This window comes from Spodoptera frugiperda, chromosome 25 (genome assembly GCF_023101765.2).
Source record: "Spodoptera frugiperda isolate SF20-4 chromosome 25, AGI-APGP_CSIRO_Sfru_2.0, whole genome shotgun sequence".
Taxonomy (NCBI): Eukaryota; Metazoa; Arthropoda; class Insecta; order Lepidoptera; family Noctuidae; genus Spodoptera; species Spodoptera frugiperda.
In genome coordinates, this window is record NC_064236.1 from 20,138,267 (window position 1) to 20,163,717 (window position 25,451).

The following is a 25,451-nucleotide window of genomic DNA, read 5'->3' on the forward strand; positions in this document are numbered from 1 at the left end:
CTGTTGACCATGTTAACTAAGAAACACATGAACGCCCAATTTTTATTTTGAGCTGCGCAGTTGTCAGCCCATAAAACAACATGTTTTGCGTCTCTTTTATGTAACAGAAAACTTCTGAAAGCTGATAAGATATCTTCCAAATTTCTTCCGGATATTGTTTCGTTCCATAGAACAGCAAAAGGTACTTTATCATCTTTGGTTTTTCCAAGAGGTACGAAGCTTTCGTCAAAAGCTATTATACGAGGACAAAAAATAGCTATTTTATACTGGTCCATCCTAGGAATCATAATCACTTTCTGCAAATCGAAGATACAGAATAGTAAACGGTGTCTTTATCGGTTAAAGCTGCGTTTACATCGGTTTTGTAGGCTTCTCTAGTTGTTTTATACTTAAAATTGTGTGTATGGTAGAGAAGGCACTTTTCGCACGACGACGGATCTTAGATGCACTCATTGCTGTCTTCGTGAGATTTAAAGAGAGCAAATTGCTTACACTCCTCATTTCCCAAACGAGCAAACGATATGGAGTTCTCTCAATACTCTGCGGTAGGTCTCAAATGATTTTTTTTTATTAGGATAGGTCTCAGTAAAATTTTGATGCATTGAAGTTATCGTAATATCGCTTGGCAAGTATAATTTAAGAGGAGCATGTTCACGTCAATAATGTGAGACGACTGGATTGTAACTTTTGATGTGTGCTATAATCTCATCTTTGTCAATAACGTTTTTACGCTTATAACTTCATCTCTTGTCCATCTGTTCATCGACTGGTTTTTGGAGCCCTTTATGAGGTGTGTATTATTCTGTGGGTTATAACCAAGTGTTGTTAAAAAATATGTTTTGCAAACTTCAACTTTTTCATTGTTGACAAAAACTTGTATTTATATGAAATATTCCTCTTTGGTGACAAAGCTTCTTTTACTGTCCATGTTTTCACGTTCTCCGGTTCTACTAATCCTTTTATAAATAGGCCTCTTGACTCAAAATTCAAATTAACAAAACGATTATGTATATTTTTTCCCTCTTCCTGTGAAATCTTAGTAGTGCACTTTTTAAGGTTTAATTTTTCGTTATCTCTCTGTTTTTTTTTTTTCTTGCACTCGCTGTGATAATGGTGTTTTAAATTTTCGCCTCTTTCTAAGAGCACCCAATTTAGTGTAGTTTTCTTCTATTTCAGGTAATGCGTCAGTATTAGAATTACTTTTTAGTACATCCTCAACTTGTTCTTCAACTACTTCAATTTCATCACTAGGTGTTTCTGGAAACACTGTTTTCTGAACTCGAGGTAAATCAATCCCAAGTGATGAGTCAACGGGTATTTCATGAACTCCGGCTAACACTACGACAGACCTTGGAGCAGAGTCTTCTTGGGATGATTGTAAAACTGTATCGGAGATATTGTATTTCTTTTTTTTTTCTCTGTGTAGGTGGTTCGTAATTTTGGTCTTTAACGCTGTCGTCAGAATCTTCATAAATATCAACATCGGCAGACTCATTATTTTCTTCATCATATGATAGCATGGTTTCATAACACATTAAAGAAACACGGGTATCATGGAAAGGTGGTATTTGCGTATCGGGTTCACTGTTATCTGGGCAAGAAGGCACGTTCACAGGCTCTGGCGAAGAAAGTTTGTATGCAGTGCAGTCATTAGTGAAGAACGTTCGTGTGCAGTATCCGTTGGAGGTGGTTCATGTACAGTCTCTGGGATAGCAGGTTTAATTGCAGTCTTTAGTGGAGAAGATTTGTGTGCGGTCTCTGGTGGAGGAGATATTGTCACCTTATTTTGTTTAGGCAACGCCAAGGCCAAAATTCGATCTCTCCGATTCATTTTGACTGAAACAAAACAAAAATAGTGTAGATACTTAACGTGATGATTTCCAATGAAGACCGAAGAGAAATAAGCTATTGGAAAAAGTACTGTCTGGATTCTTTGAGATCTAACAGACAAAGCTCACGTTAAAGAATTTCGACACTTTACCGTACACGAAACCCAAAAAACTTTTTTTTAAATTATTATGTTATCGGCTTACCCACGTAATGTTTTGACGAGGAACTCGACTAGTTACAAGCCATGCTAGAGGCTCACATTCATGAGCAGCATTCCGCGATACACGACGCGGCGATTGTCGCGCTGCTACCACCAGCGATTCGAGGATCGCGCCCATCGCGCCCTCTGTCTGGAATCGCGCGCACTATCCGGCGCGCGCGACGATGTTGGCTCGTTAGACTCGTTCGCCGGCGGCTGCGTAGGTGTTGGATTCGATTCTCGGGTCGACGCAAAGACGGTGTTACATACCGCACACACTGTGTCACACTCCAGACCCGCAACATTGTAGGTTGAACATTGTAGGGTGCGATGGGCGCGAAACTCGAGTCGCCGGTAGCAGCGCGACAATCGCCGCGTCGTGTGTCGCGGAATGCTGCTCATGAATATGAGCCTCTAGCATGGCTTGTAACTAGTCGAGTTCCTCGTCAAAACATTACGCGAGTAAGCCGATAACATAATAATTAATTTAGTATATCTCACGAAAGTTACAATAAAATCTAAATTTTTTTTATACTCATTCACTTTTAACACAATTACACAACAGCCATACAAAATTGCGCGCGCGTTCCTGTAACTTCTTAGAATATAAAATGGCGCCACGTGGCTAACCACGCGACGCCACTTTGTATAACTAAGAATATGTTTCTTTGGAATAAAAATTGTACGATCACGTGTTTAAGTATCAGCTACTAATTACCAGTCACCTCAATATGCAATTATGCAGTGTTTTCATTATAAAATTATGTATGTTAAAAGAAAGCTTACTTACCGCATAAATCACGTCCGCGACAAGCACAAAAAGCGACGTGGACCTGGCCCGGTGCTAGCGACGCGACTGGCCAAACTGTCGTATTTTACTTCCCCCTCGCACTCTGTATCACGCCCGCTGAGCCCCGCCTTGCATAGTCTTACTAATAATAAACACAACAACTCTTTATATATATTTTAGTTTTCAGGGCAGACTTAAGCTTATTTTGAATTACATTGCTAATTATAAATACAACAACTGTATTTATTTGTGAAGTCTCAGTATTACCTCCGTAAATCGTTTAATTAAACTAATAATAAGCACGACAACTCAAAGATATTGTATTTATGACTAGGAAATAAAATATTAGAATTCCGAGTCCTACACAACATAAGTGAAACAACTAATAGTGATTGTACTTATGATTAGTAATTTAATAATAGTTCAAACCTGATGTCACCACAACCATGAGTGTTGTATTTATGATTAATGTATTTGTTTTGAAGTTTTAGTTATTGCATTCTTGCTTAACTGTAAAACCACTTTCCTGAAGGATTCATAAAAAGTTAGTTAGAGAGATTTATAGATCTCGATTCGCTGATTCCGAATATATAAATAACTCAAAATCGTCAAAAATCGAGTTATTGTACTCTTCGTTAGTGCGGCATTATATTTCCATAAAGGAATGCCGTTTTAATACCAAACTGAATAATTTTTAAATCATCTTGACAAACTTTAGAAAGCATTACTCTTAGAGCATAGAGAATGACGCCAAAATGGAGGGAAAATATTAAGTGTCAAAAGTGACATCTATAGGAGAACGCGGGAATTTCAAATTACTTCAACAGAATTTAAGATTGCAAAAGTTATAAATGGTCATATCTGGTTTGAAATTTGGTAACTTAATTTAAAAAGTACAATATATGTCTAAATGTAAATTTTGTTCGAAAAGGTTTGGGGTTTTGTTTTATCACACACTGGTGACCCGCCCCTGCTTCGCATGGGTGCAATGATGATATATTATGCATGTATTCTACATATAAACCTTTATTTTGAATTACTCTACCTATTACAAAAAACCGCATCAAAATCATACAGATTTAAGCATATAGACAAACAAACAGACAAAAATATTTATTCAATGCTACTGAATATTGTTTAATTGTGTTAACAGATAAAGAAGATATCATAACCTCTATGGTATCCTCAGGTATCATTTGTTTCTTGAATGCTTCCCTGATAATATGCAGGCCCCCAGGGAAAGGCTGTTGTGCAGAGGATGAAGATTTCTGGAAGGTGATAACAATAATTGTTTTGAAGGCTTGAACACTTTAATAGCTGAAATGGCCATTGATTTAACAAATGGGTACCAAGGTTGTGCCGGCCACATAGAAAAAACTAAAATGCCTATAGCATTATCATCTTTTATTTTTTGAACCGTCTTAGAGATCAAAGCAAATGGTGGAAATGCATAAAATAAGGTATAATTATGCCAACATACTGTAAAAGCGTCAATATTTTCTGCATATGGATCCCTAGGCCAGGACAGATATCTATTGCACTTAGTATTGGCTCTAGTAGCAAATAGATCAATGGAAGGATTTCCAAATGACCTCACTATATCTAGAAATGCTGCAGGTGACAGCTCCCACTCACAATCAATATTGTCATTTCTAGATTCAAAATCAGCTTCTTTATTGTCCTTAGATTTTATATAAGATGCAAAGATCCATATTTTATGGGCTTCACACCATTGCCATATTTCTCGTGCAAGCTGATTTAAATTATTAAATTGAATACCACCCATTCTATTAATATAAGCTATGGCAGTTGTATTATCTATACGTAGTAAAATTTGACAGTCGCTTAAGTCCTTTGCAAAACATTGTAATCCAAGAAAAGCTGCTAGTAGTTCCAAATAATTTATGTGACTTTTCTTGTCTTCTTCTGTCCAAAATCCATTTGCTACCTGACCATCACAAAATATTCCCCATCCAGTGCGAGATGCATCTGAATAAATTTCTAACTTAAATTGACAATTTTTAATAGGGTTAACGGCTGATTCTATACAATTATACCACCACTGTAAATCTTCTTTACATTCATTATTTATAATCATAACTGAATCAAAGTCATTATTATGATTAAATAACTCTACACATTTTTGTTTTTCTAAAACTTTTGTGTACAGAAAACCATAGCTAACAGCTGGACAGCAAGCTGTTAAAGTTCCAATGAGTTATGCAAAATCCCTAATAGTATAGGAATCTTTGTTTAAATACGTTTTAAGTAATAAAAGGATTGAACATCTTTTCTTATCAGAGACTGATAAGGTCATAGTCCTTGTATTTATTATAAATCCTAAATACTCAACTATTTGTTTAGGGTGCAAACTACTTTTGTCCCTATTTATGTAAAATCCAAGACATTCTAGTAGTGACACTGTCTTACTACAATTTTCTACACACTCATTAAAAGATTCTCCAATACATATGATATCATCAAGATAAATCACAGATTTAAATCCCACACTGCGTAGATAAGATATAACTGGTTTTAACAATTTTGTAAACGTAAGTGGAGCAGTACACAAACCAAAGCACAAACAATTAAACTCATAAATATTATTTTTAAAATAAAACCGTAAATATTTTTTATCATCATTATCTACTGGGACTAAAAAATAAGCATCTTTTAAGTCAATTGTACACATGTAATTATTTTTAGAAACAAGTTTACAAACAGTTCTCATGTCTTCCATTTTAAAATGTTCCGTCTGGATGAACTTATTTAGGCATTTTAAATTCAAGATAAGTCTGGTACTACCATTAGGCTTTGTAATAGAGAATATTTTTGAACAAAATTGTCCACTAATTGATGTACACTTACTAACGACACCCAATTTTAATAATCTATCAATTTCCTTTAATAAAACTATATTTTCAGACTCTGAAAATGTACAGTTTTTAGGATATATCTGTTGGTATGGAGTTTTTACAAAAGGAATTTTGTAACCTTTTACCCAAGATAAAATAACATTATCTTGAGTGACCCTTCGCCAACAAGGATAAAAAAATTTAAGACGACCTGCAAAGGTCTTTACCTTTATGTCCGACGTACAGACTTGTGTCGATATGCCTTCTTCTGATGCGGTTGTTGCTACTGCTGCTGCATCAAACTGTTCCTGGGTTGATACCTGCCCCCCTCCCTTGTTTGGCTCGATTTACTTGTGGAGGGGCATTGAAGTTTTCCTTATTTTTAAATTGGGTATAATTTGACTGCCTGGTCTGCCCCATCTTTCGGGTGAAATTGGACTTTTTCAGTATGTTTGGTGCTGCCTTCTTTATGGCATTAGCAGTCTTTACATCTTCGTTAAATCTTTCTCCAAACAGGAAGCTGTCCCGTTTAGCGCTTTCTGTTGTTTTAACTATGTTTTTATCCAGATTAACCGCCACCAACTTTCTACGTGTACAAGTGTCGTTATAATGTAAATCACTTAGTAGCCTGGCTACATCTGTCAGGACTTCAATTTTTGCTGGGTTTGGGTCAACTTTAACAAAATTATCTAAACAAGATAATACAGCAGACAACGCAACCCCCAATTGCTGCTGTCGCTCTTCGATCCTTTTGTCCTTTTCTTTAATTGGGTCGCTCAATAGGCCTTCTAGCTCCATGTCTAATTTTGGAGCCTCTAGCAAGGCAAAATTATTGGGAATCAGATATTTTTTTAATAATTCATTCTTGCGATCCTTTTCCAATCCACTTGTTAACACATTCTCTACTCTCCATATTATCTCAGGGTGAATACTTTCACTATAAGATTTGTCAGAGCAGGACGGATTTCCCAGAGCAATCAGCACATCGTCTTGTAGTTGTTGGGTACCTACAAGGTACAACGTAATCATTAGACTAACTTAGTCTGATTACACATGAAATAACTGACTCAGTTATTGTAAAAATGATATTGTATTAAAGAAACAATATTACGCGCATAACATAGAACTTCTATTTATGCTTTTTCTCAACTTGAGATTTTGAAATCAAGTCTCGACAAGAATTGACAAGATGGCGGGTGATTATACTTTTATACCTAAAAGACAAAAGAAACTTGTCGCTTTGGCAATCAAGTCAAGGCATTCAATAAACTAACACATACCTGTGTCCTCGATTACTTCAGGTCTCTCATTTGGATCAGGATCGTCTACCGACTCCCGCTCCGACGAACTTAAAGATCTAATTCGTCTACGACGACTTTGACTTTCCTTAATTTTTTCTTCCAGTTTCTTCAGCTTCTTCCATAATTTTTCTTCTCTACTCTTAGGCATTTTACTTTAATCAACTTGAACTCACTAAATACAGTAATCACTTAACAGATAATATTTCTACGAAAAATTCCGTGCGAGCACACAACGCGAAAAATAGTGAATGACATTAGATGAATAGGGTTGCCCGTGTATATATATATTTTTTTTTTGCAGGATTCTCTAAATATTCGCGTTCACACAATAGATGATAGTGGGACTACATGGTAAACAAAATAATTATCGAGGACTAAGCACTTCATATAATTATATATCTACATAGTATAAAACAAAGTCACTTCCTGTAATATGTCTGTCTGTCCCTATGAATGCTTAGATCTTTAAAACTATTCAATAGATTTAGATGAGTTTGTTAAATAAATCAAGTGATTCAAGAGGGAGATTTATTTATTTATTTAAAGTATGTACAAATTTATATGTACAATTTCCTAAAGTATTGTGGGTGAACTCGCAGGCAAAAGCAAAGCTTTCATGTGGCATTTCTGTTAATTAGAAAACATGTTATTAAATAATTTCCTAATTTCTTTCCCTTCTTAAATCTATAATTAAATTATGTTCATACCATTGTTTCATTATTGATTCTGACTTCATATAATAATATTTGAAATTCCATTTCCTTAGATGGTAGATAAATGTGTAACCCCTAAAGGTCCTATAACTACGCGAAGAGAAAAGTAGAAGTTACCATTTAAAGTAAGTTTTATTTACTAAGTTCTGCTAAAGTTAATTCTCATAACTATATTTTTTTAATTACTATCATTTGTTTCAGCATAAGGATGAGCAGACAATGCGAAACCAAGTTCTCATTGATGCTATAAAGGCTGAAAATGATGTGAAAATAAAACATATGTTAGAAGCCCATGAGTGCCGCACGAGCTAAACATGAGCTTCGCTTAAAAATTTAAAACTACAAAATATTTTATTACAACCCAAATTAATAAAATAAATTCTCAGTAAAAACTTGTTCTTTTATTTTAAAGTCAAAGTTATTTATTTCAAATAGACCAGGAAGGCACTTTTGAACGTCAAAGCAAATATAATAATATAAATAACGTCTGTCTGTCGGTCAGTCCTCTAGTGAAGCTATTTGCTCTTTCCAAAGTGTAGATTCCTATAGAGAAGAACGAGCAAGAAACTCCATAGGTTACTCTTTTTCAATCAGATTCACAATACAATTCTTGGTTACATTGTTTTGATTGCTTCAACTATGTGCGAACAATATAAAACCAATATTCAGTCAAAGCTATAGAAAAATAATAGAAAAAAATAGATATACTTGTTAAAAATAAGTTCTTATAAACAACTGCCTTGCTATTTGTCCAGTTGTATTGTCAGCTGCCTGTCTCTGTTCTTGATGAAGTGGTGGTGGTTGATTACCAGTTTCAAAAATTTCAATTTCCGCATTTTCACCCATTTTCATCGCAATGTTGTGCAGTACAGCAAGTGCAACTAAATAAGTTTTTGCATTCTCCAAAGAAACACTAAATCCATGCAATAAACACCGGAACCTCTGCTTCCATACTCCGAAGCACCTCTCTATAGGGTTCCTGGTAAGGATATGGGCTTTGTTGTAGCTTTCTTCCTTTATATTGTTAGGATTTTGGACAGGTGTAAATAAATAATTAGTTAGCCCATAACCTGCATCTCCGAGTAAACGACCATGGAATTCTCCATTTTCGAACCTTTGTCGAATACGAGCTTCTCTAAATATTCGAGAGTCATGTGTCCTACTTCTCCAGTGTGCTACAATATCTCTAATTTGCAATTTAGAGTCACAGACAACTTGAACGTTAATGGAGGATACTCCTTTCCTATTAATGTAATATTGTGCATTGTCACCGCCAACTTTTTTATTTTTATGTGAGTGCAATCAATTGCACCTACCACATGTCTAAACCCACAAATACTGCGGAATCCAGCCATCACTACTTCCTCTTCCTCAAGAGTTCGTGGCATATAAATGAATTGCGCTGCTCTTTTTGCTAGAGCGACGGCAACGCGGCGACAAACAACAGTGATCGATTGTTGACTCATGCCATGAATGTCAGCTGCATCGTCTTGAACTTCTTGCCGCGCCCATACCCTGAGAGCTGTACAAACTTGAAGTTCCACAGAGATGCCGCCACCCTTCTTCGTTTGTTTTATGTCTTCGCGGATCAAATCTACCACATATTTGACATACTTCTTAGTAAATCTATATTTACTTCTAAATTCATCTTCTTCCAAAGAAAAGGGATCAAACCGTGTTTTATAAACTTTTTTCTTTCGAGGTGGTTCCTCATCTTCCATCTCAAGAGTATCAAAATGACGCAGATAATCAAAATAATGCAAATAATCCATAATATTTTCTAATCCGTGATAAAAACCATTAAATGAAAGAAAATACGTCACGAGATGAGACGTGACAATCAGAAATTTGTAGGTTATTCACACGTTAAACAAGCTGATACGACTGAATAAGGATTGTGTAAAATGACATAAACTTATACAACTGTTATAACGAGTGTATAAGATGACAATCCCTATTCATTGTTTATTAGTAATGAATAAGTTATAACGCGTGTATACAGCGTGTATAAATGTTTATTAGTAAGACCGATAGCGTACAAGACAACGTACTAAAGTAACACACACCTGAGAAGTGCGCGGCGACGGCGCCGCTTACGTCCTAGAGATTATCCGGGTGATCTGTGAATATACAGGGTGTCACTGAAGTCGACGTCCAACAGGCACCAGTTGATCCGCAAGGTTCCAAATGTTATCAGAAAAATATAAAAAAAATTCTAAGTCCTACAGTTTTAAAATGACAGTGACTTATGTGTTATCCATGAAAAAGCACACCCTGTGCCAGTCTTTTGACTCTAGTTGCTACAAATCTTTATTTTTTCGTCTGTAGTTCACCTTACATTATCCTGAATAGTGGTTCAGTAAACTGCTTTAGTTTGGAAATGGATGTCATTTTTAGACGAATCTAGTACTGTAGATAAAATTTTCATAGAACATTAAGTGACTGTACTGAAAAAAAAAATGTACTGTACTACTAGTGGCTCACCAAAGTTGGCGTATTTATTAGGGATTCTAAAAAGGTATACCACTTCCCACATTATTTCTTAAATTGGACACCAAATAAATTTTTTCTACGTAACTCCGTTTCTACCGTTTTCTTTAAACTTGCTAAAAGGAGATTGACCAATTTGTATGGGACTTTGGCTATTTTTAAACAAGCAGTTCAGCTAATAATATATGTTTGATTCAATAGTTAATATCAGTAAGAATGAAGATACAAACTTAGTTTTGTATCCAGATTTATATTTAGATTTTTTTTTATTGAAATTCTTTATTAGTCTGATTTAAATGTAATTAAAATATGGTCTAGCAACTGGGCAGGTGGATTAATATTTTCCTGGTACCTTGCCCAGCTCAAAAACCAAATAATAGTCATTATATGTGCACAGCAACCTACTGTTCTACGGTCCACCATGCAGTTGCAGCAATATTGTTTTATAGCTGCCCTCCTTTCAGTGTTTTTCTCATATAATATACAGGGTAACTTTGAATTCGACGTATTCTTCTCGGGAGGTGATAATACAACTAATTTCCTACAAAATTAGCCCTGAGGTCCTGAGGGCGGAAAGTTGCTAGTTTCTGAGATAGTCAACATTTTTGGTTTTGATAAAAAAATCCCGAATTGATTACAAAAACATCAATAAATAAAAAAATACTGGTTGGATTTTAGTAGTTTTAGTTTTAATCAGTTGCCAATACATCAGTTATCATTTATAAATATGATTTATTCCATTCTAATACCAAAAACTAATACCACTGGTATTTGTTTCAACTCATATTTTTTTCTATTCCGAACCGATACCATTGTTTAAACTAATACCAAAACAAGTTCAAAGATATGAGGTACAGTCAGTAAAAATGCTTTGTATGTAAATAAGACCTTTAATTGAAAAAAAAAACAGATAACTCCAAAAAAAAACAAATTTTGTTAGCAAACGTCTTGTTCAATGATAAAATATCACTTAAATAATCAACTTTAATATAATTTTAGTTCCTCTTTATACTTGTATAATATTTTTTTTTGCAAAAACATCAAACATATTTACTTACAATCTAAAAATTACAAAATATCTCAAAAAATTAACTCAAACTCAAACTCAAACTCAAATCATTTATTGCATTCATGTGTACATTAAGATGATACATAATTAGGAGCATTTGTCTCAACATGAAACCCGGTTAGGGTACGGCAACATACATTTTGACACATTTAGTATCTAGTCACTTAGTACTTATTATATCTTAACAATAATGTGATATTATAACAAAAACTAACATAAATATTATTATTATTGTAATTAATATCTATCAATATGTTATCACCATTTTATATATTAATATCTTTTTTTATTATTGTAATATCAGTATACATCAATTAATAATATCTTTTTCTTTAATGAATATATATATTGTTAGACTAATTATTTACTTCTATTAGTCTTTGCAATTATAACTCTTAATTTATATTGAAATTTATCTAACATAGTTATTATTAGATAGGTACGTAATTATTCACGTCTACCTATCTCATAACAACTATGTCAGGTAAATTTTTAACAAAAATAAATCACTTTTTATCTAACAATTGTAAAATATCACAGAAAATCAACTTTTTGTATAATCTAATCAGTCATTCATCACCTACATAGCAATGAAACAGCATTTTTTTTTTTGCAATAATATCTAATATGAAAAATTCACTTTAAATCTAACAATTATAAAATATCACAGAATCAACTTTTTGTATAAATCAAATCAGTCATTCATCACTTACATAGCAATGAAACAGCATTTTTTTTTGCAATAATATCTAATATGAAAAATTCACTTTAAATCTAACAATTATAAAATATCACAGAATCAACTTTTTGTATAAATCAAATCAGTCATTCATCACTTACATAGCAATGAAACAGCATTTTTTTTGCAATAATATCTAATATGAAAAATTCACTTTAAATCTAACAATTATAAAATATCACAGAATCAACTTTTTGTATAAATCAAATCAGTCATTCATCACTTACATAGCAATGAATCAGCAATTTTTTTACAATGAATTCTAACCTTACCTAAACAATTGTAAAATTTCACAGAAAATCAACTTGTTGTTTAATCAAATCAGTCATTCTTCACCTATATAGCAATGAATCAGCAATTTTTTTTTTTGCAAAAATGTCATATGTGAATAATTCACTTATAATCTAAGAATTATAAAATATCACAGAAAATAAACTATTAGTATAATCAGCTAAATGACGTGTAAATAATTTCTTATATTTCAACAATTAGTAGCTAAACCCTTAATTTTTCTAAGCAGTGACCTACGGAGATTTTGTTTTTGAGGAGTTGGTCAGTTACGTATGTGATCCACGAATTTTTCATAATAGTTGTCTGTGCACATCGTTTTGCGGGGGTGCGTTTGATTTATATTGAGTAACAACCACTGTTTGTAAATGTGCGTCCTCTTTCAGCACGTTCAGAAGCTGATACAAATTAGCATTCTTTGGCACAGCCGAGTTTAATTTCTTATGCCAAGATTCTACGGCATTTGTGATTCGATGGCGTTCACCATGAACGCACCAAATGTCTACAAAACTCTCGTTCTCTAGCCATTGTGACACCATGTGGTCATTAAATGTTTGAATGGCGTCAGTATCAGGACAGGCTTCCATTATGTAGCACCATCCTTCTGATATGAATTTACGAGGAAGTAAAGGCAGTAAAGCTGAAAGTCTTACATGTCTTTGGGTGATAGCATCTTTTGTCAGATCCAACTGTTTTGGTTTTTTTCCATACATTTTTGGAATAATGAAAGTAGCATCCGTTAATCACAACTGACGGAAAAACAATTGTAATGGCGTTCATTGCGGCTAGTTCAAAATCTGTTAAAAATTTTACGGGTTCCCACCCAGGAATGTTTTGTTTCAAAATTTCAAATATTTTTTTGTATGTTTCTTCTGTTTTTTTGTTAAGTAAAACATAAATAAGAGGAACTATACGAGTGTGATCTTCGTCACTTCCCAGATCTCCGTGGATAGTATATGACTGCACAAAAGGCTCAGGGGTGCAATCGAATGTTCCGTCGCTTTCAAAAAATTTAATGCTCGGAATTTTCTCTAGTTGATTTGGACTGACCAAGATTATTATTCGGGTATTGGAAGACTCATCTTTATAATCGTAAAACAAAAAATCTCTAAATTGTAATGGAACTTCTACTTCATCAATTGATTTACATTAATTTTTTTACACCAGCTGCGTTGTTTCTTGCATAATACAATTTTGATTTGATGTTTGCAAACGATGGGATATTTCTCACCAAATCTGATTCAGTAGCGCAGAATTGTGATTTGAATTTGTTATATATGTTTGGTATTGGGGCGAAATCAGACTTCATCACTTTATCTCTTAAATCATCCAGCTTTTTTGCTATTACATTTTTGAATTCATCGGGCTCGCAGCTATGATTTTTCTCATTGGAAATATTGCCATCCTGTGAGGACAACAAAATAGCTTTAGCAAAAATAGATTTCGGATAAAAAAATTTTTTTAAAGATGGAACACTAACTGTCTTATTCATAATATAACGCTTACCGAAGGTATAAACCTTCATTAGTTAAAACCTGTTTTAAGGTGGATGCTCCAGGGTGGCCCGAAAAATTCAAATTATCGTAAATTTTTTGCAATTTGCAGCTCAGTATGGGATAGTATAGTAATAGAAATTAAATTCGCGGTACTGGCATGTATGTATTTATATCATTATATTAGTTAAATCTATCAATGTAACCCACTAAGTTAAAATTTATATTAAACGTAAAGTTATTATTAAAATGGCACATTTTCTCTTTTCTCTAAGTTAGACAATTATATTGAAGGTTTTAATAAGTATAATTGTGTAAATACATACATGCCAGTACCGCGAATTTAGTTTCTATTATAAAATATCCGATACTCAGCTGCAAATTGCAAAAAACGTACGGTAATTTGAATTTCGCGGCTACCCTGGAGCATTCACCTTAAGCCTACCGAACGTTCGATAAAAATTCTTATTCATAATCGTTTCTTTAATGGAGATTTTGTGCAATAAAGAGTGTTTTTACCTCTAAAATACGATTATGAATACCATTTTTTTAACAAGCTTCCTACAAAGGCCTTATAAAGCTCCACTAATCCATTATAAATAAGCCAGTTAAACTCTATGTAAGAAGTTGGTAACATACCTTTATCTGTAAAAATCCACTGCACTCTTTAACATTCACACATCTCCAATGGGTCCATCCATTTTTATTTTCACTTTTTTTTGTGTACTGGTAACCAGCTCTCATTAAAACCAAGCCACCATTTCTTGTTATGAAAGTCAAGCTTCCCGTTTTTCCCGAAGATGTTGAGGGCTGATTATCAGCTTCCTCAGACATATCTAAAAAAATATATATATTGTATGTAACTTTTATATTTGATTGGATTATGATAAAAAAATCAAATAATAGGTATTTTAAAGAACACTAATTTTAATAAAGAGAAGTAAATTATACAAAAGAACAAATTAATATACTCGCTTAATAAATAAAAATCACTGTCACTCTGATTTATGTAGGAATTTATGTAGATAAAATTTCTTTCCGAGTCAAAGCACAACATTCCAGTCACACTTGACTCTGATTGGTTGTTTCGAATTTTGGAACAATAGAGCAAACTCACCCTTCCTCGCAGGTAAAAAAAATAGCAAGATGATTCACTAAAACCACTCTTACCTATGCTAACCTTTGTAAAAAATATTGGAGTGAAGTGAATTTGGAAAGTTTTAAGCATTATATTACGATTACATAAAAATATTGAAAAACAAATTTACTTTGATTAGGTTTGACTGCACTGACTGTACCAAATTCAAGTTGTTGGTATTCGTTCGTACATTAAATTAAATTATTTAAAAAGTGGTATCCGTTCGGAATAGAAAAAAAATAAGAGTTGAATCAAATACCAGTGGTATTAGTTTTTGGTATTAGAATGGAATAAATCATAAATATTAATAATGGCAGAAATATCATTCGTTTTAAAATGACAAGTAATTTCTTATCAAATTTAGTTTTGTGGCACCAATTTGTATTCCACCACGTCATAGTGATAAAGAATTGTATTCGTCGTAAGATCACTTTGAACAAAATTTTGCAAATTAAGATGTTTTTGAAATTGCCCTTTTCTCTTTACACTCTAGTTATCATCAATTAATTCATTTGTTTTTGAGAATTTTGTAAATAATTTAAAATTAGCCCTGAGGCACTTTCCGCACAAGGGCCTCAGGGCTAATTTTGTAGGAAATTAGTTGTATTATCACCTCCCGAGAGGAATACGTCGAATTCAAAGTCACCTTGTATATACATATATGTTTTTCTACTAATGTGTCTACTATGTATTTTCCCACGCAATAAACTGCAGTTGACTGAAGGGAGCGGGAAATCTTCCAGTAGGCTGCTGGCAGTATTTCTGCATAATTCAATCGTATAAGAAACGTCGCCTCTTATGTGTTCGCCATAGTAGGAACGTGCTTGTTTTAATTGGTACGTTCCACACGCAATTAAAATTAATTCATTATATTCCAGCCTCGGAAATGATACATTATCTATATTTACATTTATGGATAGAAAATTTGTGCGCCGTCTATTTAAATTATTTTGATTAACAAAATCACTAAGAGAATTATTTATGTACATATTTTCATTTATTATCTCCAGTATTTGCCCTGCATCCGCTCTGTCTCTAATTCTTTGGTAAAACCTATTTATTAGAGCTGCTGCTATGCGAAAGTCTGTCACAGGATGTTTTGATGCTCGATTAAAAAAATCGTGCCTAAGCAATTTGAATGATTGCTTAAATATGCCATTTACTGCTTCAACAACCCACCTACAAACCGTGACAGCTCTCGACTTATTAGCAGCAAGAGTCGACAATTGATTTTCACCTTGTTGTAAGGATGCAAGCATATGAGTTCTGTAATTACATTCTCTCAGCAGCGGCACAGAATCTCTAAAACCCCTATCCAGGATAAATACATCACCAGCTTGGAAATATATTCTAAGTGGTTTTGTTTCTTCATTAAATTCATTTATTATTATATTTGCATCAGAGGGCCTAGACAAATGGCAAACGCTCCGAATCTATTCCATTTCTACAAACGTTTACGCCTTGGCGTTGTCGATCGCTAAGTGTGAGCCAAATGTACAAAGCGTAGTCGAACGCTCATTCTAAGCGAATGCTACAAAAAAATAAAAAATATTGTCTATGGTTTCGTTTTTCTAAACGTCAGTTTGACATTCAGTGAGCGCTTGTTTTCAAATAATTGGTAAGTGAAACATTATAATATTACTGATTATATTAATAAATATAGCACTAAATTAATATTCTTCTAAAACATAGCAGTTTAAAATAGAATTTTAGGAACTTAAAAACTACCTAAAGCTAAAGTTTATTGAATGGTATATCTTTCTTGTTTTAGTCATGGAACCAAGAACACGAGCAAGTCCAGAACAATTCTCAATTCTCCTAGATTTTATGGAAAGGTACAAATAATATTACGTACATTTATTTAAAAACCACATTCCTTTCATTTAGAATCAACGAGTCAACCTTAATATAAACAATGAAATCACCCAGTCACACAGCACTTCACTGTTCTTATCACTTGAGTTTTTTTTTGTGTACGTTGCAGGCATGGCGATCTCTCGAGACCTCAGTCAGGTCCTCAAGGACGAAGTAAAAGTGAGCGATTATGGGTCGAACTCACTAATACTTTAAATTCTCTTGGTGGTGGTGTTCAAAAATCATCAGATAAATGGAAAAAAGTAGATATTCAATAATGTTATTACTCATTTTACACTAACTACACACTAATTTATATAAAAATAATATTATATGTTAGACATTATTATATTATAATAATATAATATAAATAGACATTATTTTCAAAAGCTGTATGTTTTTTAGGTTTGGGCTGATTGGAAAACAAAAACAAAAAAAAAATATTTGAATATAAGAAAACATGCTAGTGGTACTGGTGGTGGTCCAAGCAACCGAATAGCTTTGAGTGTTTTAGAAGAAAGGGTAGTAGCAATCATAGGTATATCTGCTGTGGTTGGACAAGCTGGTATCGAGGAGCAAGGTTTCAATGTTAGTATCATAATACTTAAATAATTTTACAACACTGCACAGCTAATTACCAATAATTGTTTTATATCTGTCTACAGACAACATCAAATGAACCGGCTTTGGTGGGCAGTGGGATTCAACTTCCTGTGGAACAAAACAGTGCATTGGGAGATAATAGCCAAAATCTGTTAAATATTTCAAATTGTAAGTATAATAATTATAATAAGTGGTTACTCAAAAAACAAAACATCTATAGTTGAAACGAAATAGTAACTTATGAAACAAATATGTTTATTTCAGTTGCAGATGGCACGCCAGGGACGTCAGGCATTTGTCGTACAGTCACAAATGCATGTACACCAATAATTCCGTCATCACCGCCCCCTCTAACATCTTCACCGCCTCCACTTACAACTCCATCGCCCCCACGAATACGGCCACCTCCACGTGAACAAAGGCACCCAAGAACACCTCCACTGCGTCGCAATCGGCAGCAAGCTGGAGATTCTCCATTGTCGACAGCTACAACTCCACGCCGTGCCCTATTGAGCGCGCGAAGAAATAGGGGGTTGACTCCTTTTGAACGAGCTGCACAGGAATTTGCAGCCGTCGAGCAACGCCGTCTTGCACGGGAAGAGGCAAGAGAAATGCGCCGCCTTGAACTTGAAGAGGAGCGAGACAAGCGCCTTCATGAACGGGAGATGGAACGACTACGATTGGAGGCGCAGAAGATAGAAGTGGCTCAACAACACAACCAGTTATTGCATAAATTAGGCATTCTTGTTCAAAGCCTAATTGATGTAATATCACAGCAACGACAGGTAGGAAGTTTGCCCTCAACAGACCCTTTATAGCTAAATTTTTAGTTTTGTTGTTGTTAACCATTGTATTAAGTAAGTATTATGTTTAATTTGATTATTTTGATTTTTAGGGTTCCGTAGTCAAATGGCAAAAAACGGAACCCTTATAGATTCGTCATGTCTGTCTGTCCGTCCGTCCGTATGTCACAGCCATTTATTTCCGAAACTGTTGGGCCTACATAGTTGAAACTTTGCAGGTTGATGTATTTTGGTAACCGCTATTCGAATGTTGTATAAAAATTAATAAATTTAAATTTATTTTATAACTTTTATATTATGTCATCTACTTGTTGTTACGGAACCCTTCATGGGCGAGTCCGACTCGCACTTGGCCGGTTTTTTTTAAATGTTTGATTTAATTGATAAATTGAATGTTTTATTATGTTTATGCCTAATTGTTTGTCTGATTATTTTGAAAATTGATTTGATTAATTTATTGGATTATTGACGGGGTTTAATTACTATTTGAGTTTTTTGAGTTATCCTATTATAATAATATCCTGTTATAATATTTCGGTTGTCTGTGTGTGTGTGTGTATTATGCAGGATATGTTAAATCTCATTGCATGATTTTTGTTAAGACTGATTAATTGTTGTGTTTATTTAGTTTCTAAGGAAAAACAGATTTCTTAGTTAATTAATATAACTAATAAAAACTTTTACTGTAGAAAAATATTGCGTTTTATTGTTAATGTTGGATCTATCCCCCAATTCCTTGATTCCCATCCCTGTCCGTGGCAGCTTGTTGGCTGCATTAGTGCTTAGCTTATATAATTATTTTATTATTTTCAGGTTGTAGTTCATAGTACAAAAATCTAAAACAAAGATAAGAAGACAAGATAAATGAGATCAAGAAATACACATTATAATTTTTTTATTAAGTACAATGAAAATAAAATTAAATAAAAACGAGATTAAAAATTAGAATTTATACATATTCGAAATTAAAAACTAAAATTTGTACATTTTAATATAACTGGCATAGCTTATTAAATATACTTTATGATAAAGGTAACCTATAGTCTATTTATTAAGCAATCTCGTATTGTCCTGCCTTGCATCAGCTCTTCTTGGCTGCTGGGAAATGCAGGACCAGCTTGCCATGCTTCATTGTCAGCAGAATCATGTTGCTCCTCTGTATCAACTGGTGGTGGTAAACGAGCTTTTAACGCAATGTTATGCAAGACACAACACGCCATTACAATCTTGCTTGCAACGTGAGGATGATAATGGAGAACCCGATCCTTGAGCACGCACCTCCAACGTGCTTTGAGTACACCAAAACAACGTTCAATGCAATTTCTTGCTTGAACATGTCGTGTGGTGTATACCTCTGCTCGAGAACCAGGTGCGGCGTTTAATACTGGCGTCATTAGCCAGCTTCTTTGAGGGTATCCAGAGTCACCTAAAAATATGTAATATTTTTATATTTAAGAAAGATTACAGAAAACTTGCTTTCGCCCGCGGCTTCGCTAACCCTAATATGTAATTACCAATATGTAATTTCATATCATAAACTATCTGTGTACCAATTTTCATCCTATTTGGATTATATTGTTCAGCCATTCTTGCATGAAAGAGTAACAAGTAGCAACTCACATACATCCATCCGCACAAACTTTCGCATTTATTATAGAGTTATATGTCTTGTTTACCTAATAGCCAAGTCTGTTCACCACGTTGATGAAGTTCACGCATGTATCTTTCCACTTGACTGGATGCCCATATAAAGGAGTCATGTGTTGCTCCACCATATTTTGCATTAACATTGAGTATTTTCAAATTGTTGTCACAAATCTGTAAACACATAAAAAGTAGGTACTTATTATACAAACTAATAAATTATACTTTCCTTAAAATGAAAAAAAAAATACATGTCTACTTATATTTTATTCCTTTTACAAAATAAATAGAACAAACAATTATCCAAAACAAATCATGTTTTAGCATTCAGTAAGAAGCCTAGAACTTGTTATTATGCTGTAAAACTTACCATTTGAACATTTAAAGAATGGTATCCTTTCCTGTTAAAAAATTGGTGTTCATCGTGATGTGGTTTAACTATAGCTATATGGGTACAGTCAATACAGCCAATTACACCAGGTAAATTAAATTTTCTCTGGAACCTGGAAGTAATAGGCCAAAAATATTAAAGCTATGTTACAGGGCTAAGTGTTTAGAATATTCATCTTTTATGTTACTTACTCTTGTCTTATCCTTGACCTTTCTTGTTGTGTTTGAGGAAACTGAATATTCTTCAACATATAGTTGCTATTCAGTGCCTCTACAACCTGTCGTATACAACGACTTGCTGTACGCTGAGGCAAATGCTGGATGACACCCTCGGGCCTCTGGTACGACCCATTAGCTAGGTAGCTTAGCGTACATAGCACCTACATACAACAAAACAGATAATATTAGTTTTATAACCTTAGAATTTATCTTTTGAATATTGTTTCTATGTAACATTTAGATGTATTTACTTACCTTTATTTCCAAAGGAATCGCTCTGGTTCCTCGTAATGAGGTATGACGACGCAAATCACGACAAAGCATTCTAAAAGTAAGTTTGTCTAAACGAAACCTTTCTATAAATAACACCTCCGGCATTTCACTAATTTTTTCTAAATTACTTCTGCAAACATTTCTTCGATGTTGCCTGAGCCATAATTCTTCGTTATGCGCTGCCCAAAATAATCTTAAGTGATGCATTTTAATAGAAAATATTTTTTTACTTTAGAAACAAACAGTAACATCATACACTTCCACCAGCTGATCAAAAATCCGCCATTTTGTAGCGTTTTCTACAAGCAATCTACAAGTGTTTGGTGTACGCCTAGTTGACGTTCGCTAACAGTCAAATCTACTGTCAAAACTGCCATTTGGCTTGGTTTTTGTTCGCTAACTATGTACTTCTCCGGCGTTTCGTTTGAAGGAATAGATTATAATGACATTTGGCTCAACTTCTATTCGTAGATCAAATTACAAAGCGTACGCTATCTTAATCCCATACATTGAGGTTTCTATTCTATTCTATTCTAATATCGTTTGTGCCACTTGTCTAGGCCCACTGATGTTGTAGCTGGATAGGGGCCTAATACATCTATAATGTATCCATCACAACAAACCATAAGTAAAGGCTTCATCAAGTTCCTATACTTGTGTAATGAATATGTATCTTTTTGGTACATATAATTTGAGGCCTTTTGTACACATATGTCCCATCACTAATTATAATAGGTTGCCTATTTTCACCTCCAAATAAACCATTAGGTATTATCAAATTCCTTTCTGATATTTGTGCTCTAGTAATATGGTTTGATTCCTAAGTTGTTAGGAACTAATACACGGTTTATTATTTGTCTAGCTTGACCCATTAACCTCATTAATGTAGTCCGAGGTATATTCAAAAGTGTTGAGATCCTTTGATCACTATCACCTGTTCGTAATTTAATGAGATAGGCACCAAGTACCACTTTATTTTAGCGAATATTTTGCATTCCTGGCAATTTTAAAAACAGTTGTCTAAATTGCTCTTTGCTCAATCCAATCCAATCCAATCCAATAATGGCAAAGTTCATCTGACATTGAATCTATGTATATTATTGAAATCCAGGATAAGTTGACACTCTTCTGCAAACGATGCAAAATCCTGGATGTGATCTGCATTAAAACTATGAATGGGTGGCTGGATTTCAGTGAGAACTTCCCAATCATTACTGTACAAATGTACTGAGCATATTCTACAACTTTGTGGCACATAGAATTTAAAGTCTATGAATAACATTATCCTTAGCCATTTAGGAACAGCTAGCCTTTCGGCAGCAGCTTTGATTGCTTGATTCTCTAGTGTACAAAGGCAAGAAGATAGTTGATCTATCCGATGCACGACTTTCAGCCTCTGTGGAACGTACAGCAGCTCGATCTACTCGTTGCCAGCAGATATGACAGATCTGGTCAGATCCATGCAACTAAAACAAAATAAATAATAAATACATACTGTTGTGTCCATTAAAACACCATATTTTTGTAAATAAGTTTATTGTGCTATGTACCAGGATCAGTACAAAAGTGAACTGAGAAAGTCTTCTTATGAGGTCAATGAGATTTGACATTAACTACACAATACATACAATAAATAATTATTTAAAATACTTACTTGACGAGGAGCTATCTGTTCAATCACCATATTCCTAATACGAGATTCTCTCTCCGTCTCAGTATGCAGCCTATGTGATCTCGTCCGTAGCAAAGAGCATCCACAGCAGACACAGGTGATTCGTTGATGACCACTGCTAGTTGTCGTTTATTATTTGCGTCCTCGAATAATGAATAGCCACAGTCCAACAAGGATGGCAAACTAAACTATCGTCGTCAATCTAAACAAATCAAAACATTGATATCAAAACATAGAACATACATATTATAAGCGTACATATTGTAAATGATATTGAAATGGTAATAAAACTTACCAAACGAGGAGCAACCCAATGTTGTACAATTAACCGCACATCCGTTCGTGTAAGAATATGTCGCCTCCTTTGACATAAATCGCTTCCACAATTAACGCAGCGCTGCGTTGTCTCTTCACTAGTCAACATATCACCGTGAGTAAACACGGGATCCAAGTTCACGAGGTCCACATTAATGCCGGGGTTATCGTTAGGGCGAGGTACAGTGTCCGTAGATGTGCCAGGTTCGTCATAAATACAAGATTCAGGGTCCAAGAAACTGCCAGGGTCGTGAATAGTGAAGAATCAGAATCCATTGCGGAAAACCGAAGTAATTGCAATAAGACTTAGAAAAACAACACTCACAATGCAAAAGAACAAAGCGAATAATATCTGTCATTTTGACGAAAAACACAACAGATTGACAGCACTGAAGTCAAATTCAAAGCCAACTGACTTGGTTATCATAACAAATACTAAAATAAATGTGCATGTTATAGTGCTAATTGATACAAAGTTATTAGCATCAGACATTTACTAAAATATAAATAAAGTTATTGGTAAATTACATTTTTGTTGAGCAACCTGTTTAAAAATAGCCAGCTAAAGGAGATTGTCCAAAATCTCCTTTATTCTAGTATGCTTTAGGTGTACCTTAAAGGCTCGCACCCACCAGGCAATTATTTGGTGCACGTCATATCGCACATTATGCAGGTTTTATTCGTTTTTTAACGTCAGTGTTGATTTTGAGAAAGTGGTTAATTAAGATGAAAAAAGTCATAATAATGCGTTTTTTTTTTACAAAAGGTGTTCAAATTGCCGTCCTTCAGCCGCTATACAGGCACGACATCTCTTTATAAAAGTTCGTGATACGTCTCGCGCAATTCTTCCGTTGTTAAAAAATTCGACTGCCTCTGTAATTCTCTCTCGGAGTTGATTTATGTTTTCTACCGGTTTTAGGTAAACATTTTCCTTGACTGCCCCCCAATAAAAAAAATCTAATGGATTCAAATCCGGTGAGCGGGCTGGCCACGAGATAACACCAGACCGCCCTATCCATCTACCCGGGTATGGTATAATACATTCCCCCTTCCCAATCTTCCCCATCCCCATTCCCGAACAACAACCCTTAAATTCCTAACTCCCAAAAAGCCGGTAACGCACTTGTAAAGCCTCTGGTGTTTCAAGTGTCCATGGGCGGCGGCGATTGCTTACCATCAGGTAATACGTCTGCTCGATTACCGGCATGTCCCATAAAAAAAAAAAAAAAAAAAATTCTTCATTAAGAAATTGTCTCACCGAGCGGCTGTAATATGCTGGACAGCCATCTTGCTGAAACCACATATCTCTTAAAATGCTCAGCAATAAATTGGGCAATTGATTTTGTAAAAAATTCAAATAAATTTCAGCATTCAAAACATCTGGCAACTCAAAAGGCCCAATTATCTTTCCGTTCAAAATTCCCGTCCACATGTTAATTTTGAATCGATATTGTGATCTATCTTGTCGCATTAAATTGGGATTCTCTGCGTGCCATTCGTGGAAATTATGTAAATTCATGTATCCGTCTTTTTTAAACGTAGATTCATCCGACCAAAGAACCTTTTGTAGAAATAATGGGTCTTCTTGGTGTTTCTGAATCATGGTTCGACAAAATTCAATTCGAGGTTCATAATCCCGGGGTAACAAAGTTTGCACCCGTTGAACATGATATGGGTGAAGATTTTTTTTTTTTTAGTAACAGGAGTATCCAAAACTGTAGTTTTGGATACTCCTGTGCTTGTCGCAATTGCACGTACTGAAGTACTTGAGTCTGCATTAACTGCTTCAAACACCACAGTATCGTCAAGAATCGACGTTCTTCCTTCACCATACATTTGGTTCGGAAGCCGGCCCTCAGAGAAGAGTAAGCGATGCACATTGACAAATACTCTATGATAAGGGAAACGATTCACGTTGGGGTATCTTTGGCGATAAAGCCGAGAGGCAGCCCTAGCGTTGCACCTGCATTCTCCATAAATTAGGTGCATGTTCACATATTCCTGTGTGGTATACGCAGCCATTTGCAATAAGATATCAGTCCAAGAAAAAGCTAGAGTCGTTGTAAAGAGATTATTTAATGCCTGAACGCAATTCACAAGCAAGCAAGTCAAAAGTCACAAAGCCAAAAGTCGTTAGTACACAAAATAACTTGATCGAATACGAAAGAATACGTGGTTAACGAAGAAATGGAGCGTACTGATTTGTATCGCAAATGACAATAAAGGTTCACAGGTTCCAGATTTGGTTACAATTCTGCAGACAAATTTGCCTGTAAATGTACAGGGTACCTGTCCACAGGACGGGCGGATGTACCTATTCGTAGGATAACCTATCCATTAGATAGGTACATCCATCCGCGGGCCTCGTCACAGGCGACAAGTTAGCCACCTAGTGTAGACAAATCTGCACGCTCAAATCGACGACCACGTCGCATTCGAACGGTACCAGACAAAAAGTGTGCTGTCATGTAGTGAATGTATTACAGCCAAAGTAATAAATCTTGATATTATATATACTGTCTAGCAATTATATATAACGACTACTCAATATAGATAAAGTGATAAATGACACAAAATTAATCACATTAACTAGCAATTTTATATACTATCTTCGAAGACTTGGATAATGTAATAAAACGAGCAGCATGCAAGCAAACATGCAGCATGTAGCAGGCAGGGTTTCTGTCATGGCTCCGGCGCTGCGGGCCTCCGGCGGCCCCACGCGCCTACGCGATTTTAAATTACACTCTAAGGGTAGGACAAACAAGACTAC

The 25,451-nt window shown here is 34.7% G+C and overlaps 4 protein-coding genes across 4 annotated transcripts; 1 reads left to right on the plus strand and 3 right to left on the minus strand.

Annotated features, from left to right (window-relative positions):
• Nucleotides 1–3,471: 3,471 nt before the first annotated feature.
• LOC118268494 (uncharacterized) lies at nt 3,472–5,522 on the minus strand. Its single transcript, XM_035583019.2, has one exon. The coding sequence runs from the start codon at nt 4,915–4,917 to the stop codon at nt 4,012–4,014; it is 906 nt and encodes a 301-aa protein (XP_035438912.2). The 5' UTR covers nt 4,918–5,522; the 3' UTR covers nt 3,472–4,011.
• Nucleotides 5,523–5,539: 17 nt separating this feature from the next.
• Nucleotides 5,540–9,731, minus strand: LOC118277812 (uncharacterized). The gene is made up of 2 exons (XM_050703903.1): nt 6,949–9,731; nt 5,540–6,711 (listed from the first exon to the last, which is right to left on the minus strand). Exons 1-2 carry the CDS (start codon nt 7,121–7,123, stop codon nt 5,972–5,974), a joined length of 915 nt encoding a protein of 304 aa, XP_050559860.1. The 5' UTR covers nt 7,124–9,731; the 3' UTR covers nt 5,540–5,971.
• Nucleotides 9,732–14,274: 4,543 nt separating this feature from the next.
• LOC118281480 (myb-related transcription factor, partner of profilin) lies at nt 14,275–18,902 on the plus strand. Its single transcript, XM_035602056.2, has 5 exons — nt 14,275–16,740; nt 16,890–17,022; nt 17,165–17,347; nt 17,425–17,530; nt 17,627–18,902. The coding sequence occupies exons 1-5, from the start codon at nt 16,679–16,681 to the stop codon at nt 18,178–18,180; spliced, it is 1,038 nt and encodes a 345-aa protein (XP_035457949.2). The 5' UTR covers nt 14,275–16,678; the 3' UTR covers nt 18,181–18,902.
• Nucleotides 18,903–19,042: 140 nt separating this feature from the next.
• LOC118281479 (putative nuclease HARBI1) lies at nt 19,043–23,686 on the minus strand. Its single transcript, XM_035602055.2, has 5 exons — nt 20,674–23,686; nt 20,392–20,579; nt 20,180–20,312; nt 19,842–19,983; nt 19,043–19,591 (listed from the first exon to the last, which is right to left on the minus strand). The coding sequence occupies exons 1-5, from the start codon at nt 20,896–20,898 to the stop codon at nt 19,203–19,205; spliced, it is 1,077 nt and encodes a 358-aa protein (XP_035457948.2). The 5' UTR covers nt 20,899–23,686; the 3' UTR covers nt 19,043–19,202.
• Nucleotides 23,687–25,451: the final 1,765 nt, after the last annotated feature.

Excerpts from the sequence above, each read along its gene's own strand:
- LOC118268494 (XM_035583019.2), bottom strand. The coding sequence starts at position 4,917 with ATGATTATAAATAATGAATGTAAAGAAGATTTACAGTGGTGGTATAAT.
- LOC118277812 (XM_050703903.1), bottom strand. The coding sequence starts at position 7,123 with ATGCCTAAGAGTAGAGAAGAAAAATTATGGAAGAAGCTGAAGAAACTG. Across the intron at positions 6,712-6,948 it reads AATCGAGGACACAGGTATGT|TTAGTCTAATGATTACGTTG; the intron begins GTTAGTTTATTG and ends AATCAGACTAAG.
- LOC118281480 (XM_035602056.2), top strand. The coding sequence starts at position 16,679 with ATGGAACCAAGAACACGAGCAAGTCCAGAACAATTCTCAATTCTCCTA. Across the intron at positions 17,023-17,164 it reads CATCAGATAAATGGAAAAAA|GTTTGGGCTGATTGGAAAAC; the intron begins GTAGATATTCAA and ends TATGTTTTTTAG. Across the intron at positions 17,531-17,626 it reads TCTGTTAAATATTTCAAATT|TTGCAGATGGCACGCCAGGG; the intron begins GTAAGTATAATA and ends TGTTTATTTCAG.
- LOC118281479 (XM_035602055.2), bottom strand. The coding sequence starts at position 20,898 with ATGCATCACTTAAGATTATTTTGGGCAGCGCATAACGAAGAATTATGG. Across the intron at positions 20,580-20,673 it reads CGATTCCTTTGGAAATAAAG|GTGCTATGTACGCTAAGCTA; the intron begins GTAAGTAAATAC and ends TGTTGTATGTAG. Across the intron at positions 19,592-19,841 it reads TGAACAGACTTGGCTATTAG|GTGACTCTGGATACCCTCAA; the intron begins GTAAACAAGACA and ends ACATATTTTTAG.